The following is a 10,394-nucleotide window of genomic DNA, read 5'->3' as shown; positions in this document are numbered from 1 at the left end:
CTGGACACACAGAAATAAAAGGGTCCTCGAGGTGAAGGACCAGGCTGTGAAATATAGCTATTACACTGAGGTGGAGCTGGGTCAGCCATTAGCAGGCCTCCCAGGTGTCACCCACCCCGAGTCCCACATCCATCTAACCCCTGGAACACGGGGCTGAGGGAAGAGCTCGGCCTTGCCAGAACACCGCCTGGGGCTCTGCACCACCAGCCATCGACCAGAACAGGGCCACTTAATCTCTCTGATCCTCCGAGATTTATGTAGCTTTCAAATGGGAGTAACAGAGCTATTCCGTCTATCACACCGGCTTGTTCTGAGGCTCGGAGTCTAAATCTAAAACAAACAGCTCTGCAAATAAAGGGTTTTAATGCGATCGTCATTACGTGCCCTGCAGCCTGTGTACGTAACTAATACATCGAGGCGCGTTACCACGATTATCTGATAACTGAAGACACGATGAAAAACCACTAACCCACTAAACAGAACACAGGCAATCCTACCTCTCAGCCACGGGCTTGGCAATGTTTTCAAAAATGGTCTCTTGGTTTGTATCTTGATCAAAAATCCTTTGAAATCTGCAAATGTGAAAACAGTAATTATCTTAAAGCTGGGCCGTCACACACTATTAGATTAATCTTTTTTCCTTTTTTCTGACGGCTCTGTAAATGAGCCCATGTTTACGGCACTGGGCTCACCTACCCTAGCACAATGTTGGCCTGTAGTCCCAGCCACACTGCGCTGTTGTCTCCCTGTATACACACGGCGGGTAAACAGTATTGCTTTGACAGGGTCTGCACAATAAATCCCTCTGAAATGCTGCAGCGGCTTTGAACCAAATAACAAACTGTGTGTTTTCAGCTCTCAAGAGGGGACAGTGTCTGCAATTGGCATCAGATGCACATCGAGATAAGGGCATGAAATGGAAACCCAAGACCAGGATGTAAACAGCCAGAGAACCTCTGATGTCTGACCTGTCAGGACAGAAGGCAGCTGTGAAACGTAGGATGATTGAACTTGGTCTTAAAATGCTGCACTGAAGTTTACTTCCCACTCGTTAGGTACTACATCCTCGTATTGGCTACTTCATTTCCAGGGAACTTTACTTCACTTTGTGGATCATGAGTCAAAAGTCCAAAAGTGAAGGAAGATAGACTGGCCTGCACAGAGAAGTCCATATCAGATTGGCAGGGCTGGGCATGGGGAGGTGTGACGGAGTCAAGTTCACGCTTCGTGCATTGCTGCTCACTTGGCTTAGTGCAGGGTCACACCCACCGAGGAATGCCCAGGGCAGGAAACACACAACCTATTCTTCTACGGTGTGGTGAGTTGCCACCAGCAAGTCTGTCCCCCATTAAAACATCAGAGAGAGAGAAAGCAAGAGAGAGAGGGAGGGGAAAGAGAGAGAGAGAGAGAGAGAGAGAGAGAGAAGGAAGGTAGTATATAAGGTAAAATGTTAACAATTGGTGGATCTCCCACATAGAATATAGGAAGAGTTGGTTGCATTATTTTTCCACCTCTTCAGCATATTGAAAAGTTTTCAAAATAAAAACTGTGGGGGTCAGAGGGATGCTTTAAAGCTAAGCCTTTAAAACAAACACATTGAGGGCATCCTACGCAGCTTTCAGAGTGGCTTGGAAACCTTCGGCCTATGTGTCTACCTAACACAAGTAAGTTGGGCACATCTTCGATTAATGTAGAGACGACATGAAATGGAGGACTGTTTTCACTTCTGGGGAGTTCAGAAGGCTATCTGGAGTGGGGCTGAGAATATAAAATAAAATGGAATTCATTGTCTTTAATCAAAATTAATTTCAAAACATCCCTATAGCTCAGGGGTGGGGTGGGGAATGTCCAGCTTGCGGGCCATATAAGGCCCATGAAATCATTGGTAAGTTGAGAATTTTACATGGTCTGCAAATATTATAAATATCTGTGACAAATACACTCACCAGTCCAAAATTAAATAAAAGAAAATGGACATGGAGACACAAACTACAGCAAAAACAAGGCGTTTAATGTCGGTCTTGGGAGATCGGGTGTCTGCTGGGCAGGCAAGCCCAAAGTGGTTACAACCAGTATTGTATTCCCTGCTGTGCAGGTCCCTCCCCTGGTTCCTCATTGGCTGAGGACTGTGGGGTGTACAATCTTCCTGGAACCGTCACCTAAGTTTCATTATTTCTTTAGAGGGTATTCTTTCCTTCCCAGTTTAAGCCCCCTTGTCAGTTTGTCCCTCCCCAACATCCTGTTTGCCTGGGGACTCTCCAGGTGCCTGAACTTGGTCACATCAGCAGGCCATTATGCAAGCAAACTACCAGGAATTTTCCATTCAGGGTTAAATGCCTTGCCTCGAAAATGGACCACCACTGACTTTATTGCTAACAATATCCAAATGGCCCTTGGCAGAAAAAAGGTTCCCCACCCCTGCGTATAGCTTATCAACCTCCCATTTGAAGAAACTAACAATGAAACCATATACAAAGAGAGATTGCAGGGCACTCTGGCTGCTACGTCATTCAGAGGCAAGATTATGTTTTAGACAACGACATTAACGTGGGTGCCCAGAACACGCCTCACACCCTATCCGTGCACCAGGGCCCAGATACAAACACAGGGGGCACGGCCACTCTGTGCTGTTCGGGCCCCGCTGGCTGTGACACTGAACACAGACCCAGTGGTGCTTGTGAGGATGAGGCTGAGGCTGATTTGGTTCTTTACCAGGTTGACGATGACTGGCTAAGTCAACAGCCATTCCCAGCCCCACTTCCTTAAGTTACAGGAATGACAACTACCCCCAGGTAAACCAAAGAGATGGCCGGGGTTTCCATAAACCATACAATAGCATTAAACATCAAATCATCATCCCAAAATATTTTATCTTTTATAATTATAGCTGCACAGTAATCTGAAAAGGCATTGTGATCATCTATTTTCTGAAAACCTTTGCAGAGCAAAACAGTTTACCAACTTGAGTGTCATCTTTTACAGCGGAAGAGGCTGCTTTATCCTGGGGACATAAAGCCACTGACTCATGGCCCTGGAGCAAGCCAATAATGCACCTTGAGACATGACTTGGGTTTCCTGATTCCTAGGAGGCCCGTTCATCATGAGGAGGTTGTGTAGGCTTTTTCTAAAGTCTATTTCAAATCTGGCACATACTGACCTCTCCCCACCCAGAAACTGCTCGTCCTGGCCTTCCTCAGCCCAGGAAATGACAACTCCATCCTTCTAGAAGTTCAGTCCAAAACCCTTAGGGCATCCTTGGCTCCTCTATTTCCATTGCACTCTATACGCAACCCATCAGCAAACTCTGTCATCTCTGACCTTTAAAATACTTGCAGAATCCAACTATTTCTCAACATTTCCACTTGCTACTACCCCGGCCCAAACTACCAAAATGTCTTGCCTGGTCTCCTTTACTCCCTTACAGTTAGTTTATTTGCTACATGTTAGCAAGAATGATCCTGCTCAAACTTAAGTGGGATTGTTTCATTCTTCTGATCAAAATCCTCCATTACCTCCCATGGCACTTTGGGGAAGAGCTCCATATGATCTGGCCACTCTGCTGCCCCTTTAACCTTCTTCCTGCTGCCCCCTCTCCCCCGCCCCACCCCCCTGCCCTTGCTTACTCTCCTCAAGCCACACAGATGCCTTCTCTTCAATAATCCAGGCATTCCTCCCTCTCAGGGACTTAGCTCTCACTATATTCTTGGTCTGGACTTCCCATTCCTCAGATATCTGAATATCTGGCTTCCTTGCCTCCTTCAAGTTCTTGTTCAAATGTCGCCCTCTTGTCCACCTCCCCTGAGAGGCCTGTGAAATGCTGCCACCTTCCCTCCCCTTTGCTGCCCTTCACCAGCACTCCTCTGACCCCTTCACTGTCTTGTTTGGCTCCATGGCCCTTAACACTTTCTGACACACATTGTACTTATTGATCTTCTTGCCCATCTCCTCCCACTAAAATGTAAGCACCATCAGAGCAGGGGCTGTGCTGCCCTCCCTGCTGTGTTCCTAGCCATGAAAACAGCTCACAGTGAATGATCAATAAATGTTTATTGGTTAAGTGGATTTTTCTTGGGAGAAAACAGCCTTAAAATGCTTACATAGGTATCTCTGATCATATGTATATGTTAAATATTTTATTAATATCTTTATTTAAAATACCAAACCAATATTTCTAATTCAGAGATTTAGAAAGAATGATTAAGTGATTTTAAAATAAGCAATCAGCACTTTTTCTTTGTGATATATTTCTTTACAATTTATTTTTAAAATTTATCTTTATTATTGAAAGTATTACAGATGTCTGCTTTGTTTTTTTGTTTGTTTTTTGTTTTCCCCATTGACCCCCTCTTCCCCACACCCGCCCTCCCAAGCCTTTGCCACACTATTGTCTGTGTCCATGGGTTATGCACATATGCATATAAGTTCCCTGGTTAATCCTCACATCCCTCACCCCACCTTTAGTCTGTTCATCAGTCTGTTCATGGTTCTATGTCTCTGGATCTATTTTGTTCATCAGTTTATTTTGTTCATTAGATTCCACATATGAGTGAGATCATGTGATACTTGTCTTTCTCTGGTTTATTTCGCTTAGCATAATATTCTCCAGGGCAAACAGCACTTTTTCAATAACCATATATTTAAATTCTCTCTGTATCTATATAACCTAAAGAATACTTTGGAAAGGGCCAATTCATAGCGACATGGCCAATTTTTCTTAATCATCGGCAACATGCTGAAACAGAAGCATGCTGAATAAAATGCTTTAGCAAAGTGTGGCTTGTAGAGAATGGTGTAGGGCAGCTATCATGCATTCATAGCTACTAAGGTATGTAGCAAGTTTACACCAGTGGGAGAATGCCCCCTTCAGAAAAATGAAGTCACTTACTATAAGGCTACTTCTTAAAGGACAGAATGAAAGGTGATGGGGAGCCAAAAAGGCAAGGTGAGGACCCCCCCACTATGTGAGCAATTGCTAGCAATCCTGCTTGTACTTATTGTGAAAGGAACACAAGACAATGGGTGAAGTAGGAGAGAGATACATGCATGACCGACAAAGGGCAGAGTTGTGAAGACCAGAGAACTTTATGAGACAAACAAATAAGAGTAAATAAATATGAGGAAGAGTGAGAGAGAACCATGAAAATAAAATATCCAGGATGGTTTTATCCAAGGGGCAAGGGCTGGAATAGCTACATAATAAGGACCATGTAAAACAGTTCAGGAAGAAAAGCAAGAGAGCAATTAGGATGTCTTCAGCCGCACCCAGCAATCCGCCACCTAAGCACAAGCCACAGATCAAATATGGGTTTAACTTGGGCTCAAACTTCTCCAAAAATCAAAAGTGGGCGATAAAGGACATCGCATAATCTGAAACTGGAGAATAAAGACGGTATAAACTAGCCATAATCCCAACATTGCAGGCCTGGCTACTGGAGAGTGTTTGCACTAAAGGGTGACAGTTCAAGGGTGGCTGCTTGGTACTTTTCACCTGAACCTCACAGTTCAGCACTGTCCAAGAGCAATGTAATGCAGTCCATTATGTGAGCACCAATGTTATTTAAAATGTCCTAGGGGCCATGTTTTTTTTTAAGTAAAAAGAAACAGGTGAAATTGGTTTTAATAGATCTTAACACAATATATTAAACATGTTATCATTTTAATATGGAATCAATATGAAAATATTCTTGAGATATTTTACATTACATTTTTTCATACTAAGCTTTCAAAAATCTTTTATGTACTTTTCACTTACTAGCCTCAGTTTGGACTAGCTACACTTCAAGTGCTTCAGAGCTACCTGCGGCAAGCGGCTGCTACACTGGACAGTACAGATATAGACTGTTCATGCATGCGCTGAGGTCTGTATATCATCTATGTTATAAAGAAGGCTCACCTATACGGGATACAGATCGGACCTTAAGTGCTTATCTTTAATAACGTTTAGTCATGCAATGAACTTCCTGTAAGTGCTAACTAACCCCTAGAGAGCCAGGTAGGAAAAGGATAACACTGATGTGGCAAAGCAAGGCTGGGACCTTGGGATACCATGGTGGATACAGAAACATACCCTCCTTTCAGCTTTGGGCACAGCAGTAAAAAGACAACTTAAATTCCATCCGCCAGCCCTAACCGGTTTGGCTCAGTGGATAGAGCGTCGGCCTGCAGACTCAAGGGTCCCAGGTTCGATTCCGGTCAAGGGCATGTACCTTGCGGGCACATCTAACCCCTAGAGAGCCAGGTAGGAAAAGGATAACACTGATGTGGCAAAGCAAGGCTGGGACCTTGGGATACCATGGTGGATACAGAAACATACCCTCCTTTCAGCTTTGGGCACAGCAGTAAAAAGACAACTTAAATTCCATCCGCCAGCCCTAACCGGTTTGGCTCAGTGGATAGAGCGTCGGCCTGCAGACTCAAGGGTCCCAGGTTCGATTCCGGTCAAGGGCATGTACCTTGGTTTCGGGCACATCCCCAGTGGGAGGTGTGCAGGAGGCAGCTGATGGACGTTTCTCTCTCATCGATGTTTCTAACTCTCTATCCCTCTCCCTTCCTCTCTGTAAAAAAGTCAATAAAACATATATATAAAAAAAATTCCATCTGCCAGATGACAAAGAACTGCCCTGCCTTCTCCCCAGCGCATGCTGCTAAGAATTTCACCATGGATATGAGTGCAGTATGTGTTTGTTCAATAGCAAAACAAATATAAAGAAGGAGAAAGATACACTTACTTAAATCTGTAGCTTTCTCGCTTATTATTCACAAATCCATCTGCCAAATCACGAGGTAAGATAATTTCCAAGCTGGGTGTAACTTTTTCATCTTCATCTATGGAATAAATCTGCAAACATGAAGACAGCAAATGAATATAAAGTGGTGAATTTCAGGCTTGAACTATGACCATATTATTACGCTGTGCACTGAAATCTTATAAAAAATATACTTTTAAGATAAAAAGTCAAAACATAGTACAATTTGGGTAATTTTCCTCTTTGAACTGTGCGCAGCCTCAAACAAATATATGAAATTGAACAAGAGGTAAAACCTAAATCAATGCTCTGTCAAAGCTCAGATCCTCTTTGACAATCTAATATTCAAATCTGAACATTTTTGAGTACCTCTGTTGTTGAGAAACCAATAACCCTGAAAACAGCATTTTATATAAATATTGCTTTGGAATTATGGACCAGAAATTAACACTTTATTACAAGCAACAGCATTTCTGAGCATTTACAAAATGCTAGACAAGAAGAAAAAAGGACTAGGTCTGAGACTTCTCAGAGAGCTCAAAAGAATGCTCTCATTCAAGTTATGTTCAAAGAAGCCCAAGTTTTCATGACACGTATTCAGGCTTTTCATAAAAGATATGTGGTTTCAAAAGACACATATATCTCATGTCTTTGATGTCATTTTCAAGGTTGTACTTCCAGCTCAGCCACTAATTAGCAAATGACCTGGGAAAGTCATTTCACCACGAAGCTGATATGGAATGAAGGGTCTTAATCAACCCCCTTTCAACTTAATATTCTCTGTCTTCTTGGTTACCTACTCCTTTATTTATTGGCCAGAAAATATCAAAAGTCAAGCTTATAAAAAGCTCATGTGGAATAAAGAAACATCTATGATTTTTTGTGTCCAAAGACCTGGCCTAACGCTAATCTCAATTTACCAGATGTGTGACCAGCCACCACTTCAGAATCTTGGTTCCTTATACCTAAAATGAGGAAAACAGAATTGCCTCCCTTTACGAGATTGCTGCAGGGATCAAATGACGTCATGGAAAGGAAGTATTTTGTAATGCACCATAAAAAATGTTAGTCATTAGATTTAGAGGTTTTTAAGAAAGACTTCTTGTCTTTCACCAGGAAATAAAATTATTTCTAACAAGCAATACTTCCTGTTTAAGACCCAATTAGATGCTTGATTATGGGGGAAAGTCATATTCCTAAACAAATAAAAGCCTACCTAAATCTCCAGAAAATCTGAATAATTTTCCTAAGCAGACTTCTAGTGAAGAATCTCTGTAAAATGTGAAGAATCTCTGTAAAATGACATTATTTGTAGAAAGTAATGGCATCAGGTGCATGGTTTTATGGCTAGGTTTTCTCAAGAGACATTTAAAAATTATATCCTGTAGGTCACTACATTAAAAAAAAAAAGATTAATGCCCAGACAGGTGAGTAAAAGGGATTGTAAGACGTGAAACATACATGAGTGAGGGCTGCCACGCATTAAAACAAAGAGCCCTGGCCGATTTGGCTCAGTGGGTAGAGCATCGGCCTGCGAATTGAGGGGTCCCAGGTTCGATAAAAAGCATTGCCATTATCAGAGGTTCATCTTAGGTATTTTCTGATTTATTAGCCTATAAATCACTGTAGTGCCTTAAGAAATAAGATTAATGGAGCAGTGGAATCATAAAATGAAGAGAAAAAACCCACTTTGAATCACTCTTGGTTTAAAGCTACAAGCAGCATTTCCAGTTTGAGAAACAACCATACAATCTTTGGGGGCCAAAAAAGATAGGATGCTAAAAGTGGGATTTCTAAGGGAGAGCAGGGATACACTAACTCAAAATTTGTTCATCTGTGCTCTCTCGGTTTTGTGTATGTGGCATAATGTTGCATCTCAGTAAGAAACCTGACATTATGAAAATACAGTATGACACCTCAAAACACTTGTGGAGTACCAATCTACTACACAGAATCCCACAAAAGAAATGCAGAAGAAGACACATTAAAATACCCAAACATTGCATTTTAAGAAAAGAGAAAGTTCAATATTAAATCCAAGAATCTCCATCAACCCATCCACAGTTCTGCCTCTATCCTGTCACATCACCATATCTAAGCACCTGCTTCTGACTGCAAAGTCCATGTGCACAAGTTCAACATTTTTACTAAGTATCGAGGGGGAGAAGGGGAGGCAGGCATTACATACACCTTTTACATATGATGCACTTTTTAAAACCTTCTTGTACGTGAATGTAAGAGGAAAGAAATTGGGAAGAAACCCATATCAACTCTCTGTACTGCTTTATTCAAACCCATATCAACTCTCTGTACTGCTTTATTCAAACCCATATCAACTCTCTGTACTGCTTTATTCAAACCCATATCAACTCTCTGTACTGCTTTATTCAAACCCATATCAACTCTCTGTACTGCTTTATTCAAACCCATATCAACTCTCTGTACTGCTTTATTCAAACCCATATCAACTCTCTGTACTGCTTTATTCAAACCCATATCAACTCTCTGTACTGCTTTATTCCTTGTTTTTAAAAAGCCAATCTTTCCTTTGGAGTCTTCTCATTCATCTTTTCAATGCATTTCATGAGTAAAAAAAAAAAAGTGATGACAAAGACACTATATTCTCCTTGTTTGAGGAGAATACATAAATACACAAATTACACATGGCAAATGCTAAGCTATGAGATGCTATGATGTTACATTTATACATGTGCCCAGTGTAGAAGTATCGATATGGGCTAGAGATAAAATATTAGTAATACACCCATTCCAGGCACTGATTAATAAGACTCCAGTTGCCCTTGCCTAAATCCCCACTTTGTGAGGCAAAAAGGTTGTCTGAAGAGCCAAGAGCTTTGGAATAATAATAATTTTTAAAATCCTACGCTAAAATCAGGGCTCTGCCACTTGAGAGGTGGGTGGCTTGGGCACATTATTCATCCTGAGACTCAGTTTCCTCATCTATAAAATGAGGAAAATGGCATTAACTTTGCAGGGTTTTCATGAAAACCACAGATAATGCAGACAAAGCACATTAGTAAGAATGACTGAGCCCCTTTCCAAGGAGAGAAAACAAAGTTTTGAAACATTTAAGAAGCATTCAAAGTTCCTCTACTCAGAGCAAGGGCAATGTGTTAACTTTCTCTGTACCCTTCCGAGCTCACAACACTAGAGGAAGGACCCAGTGAGTGCTCAGCTAATGTTTTCTGAATGAAGAGTAGATGAGTATTCTTTGCGTCAGGATGCATAAATATCCATTTGCATATGCAGTGAGCTCGTGTTTCTGCTGCGGAGTGGAAATATAGTCCACAAATTCTAAGGGCCTACTGCGTGCAGAGCCTCTGTGTATCTGTATTTGAATCTATTATCTGCAACGTCTCAGACATGTATGGACACGCATCTCCTGCACGCCTTGCCTGAGTGTGGGACACAAGTCTGAGTGCATGTGTGTGTGCAGCGATGCGTGACCGTTTCCCAGGAAGGGGCAATACGTGTGCCTAGTTGAGGTGCAGCCTACGTGAGTGTACAAACACACATCGGGGTATGCGTTTGCCCCCGGGTGAACAGGTGTGCCCGGTTGTATGTATGTGCTCTGTGGAGCGTGTGTCTGCGCTTACAGGGCTGTGCTGGGTGGGAGAGCCCGGGTGT

At 42.2% G+C, this 10,394-nt stretch overlaps 1 protein-coding gene across 1 annotated transcript in view; it reads right to left on the bottom strand.

The window, feature by feature from the left end:
* LOC102260699 (kinesin-like protein KIF6) overlaps nt 1-10,394 on the bottom strand; it is a gene marked incomplete at its 3' end in the record, with an annotated part of 212,356 nt that overhangs the window by 201,714 nt on the left and 248 nt on the right. The window contains exons 2-3 of the mRNA XM_005885745.2: nt 6,729-6,838; nt 498-572 (exon numbers count right to left, since the gene is read on the bottom strand). Coding sequence (XP_005885807.1) covers nt 498-572; nt 6,729-6,838 — 185 coding nt within the window. The remainder of the gene's footprint in view (nt 1-497; nt 573-6,728; nt 6,839-10,394) is intronic.

This window comes from Myotis brandtii, unplaced genomic scaffold (assembly GCF_000412655.1).
Source record: "Myotis brandtii unplaced genomic scaffold, ASM41265v1 scaffold924, whole genome shotgun sequence".
NCBI lineage: Eukaryota > Metazoa > Chordata > Mammalia > Chiroptera > Vespertilionidae > Myotis > Myotis brandtii.
This window is presented reverse-complemented; position numbering and strand designations above follow the sequence as displayed.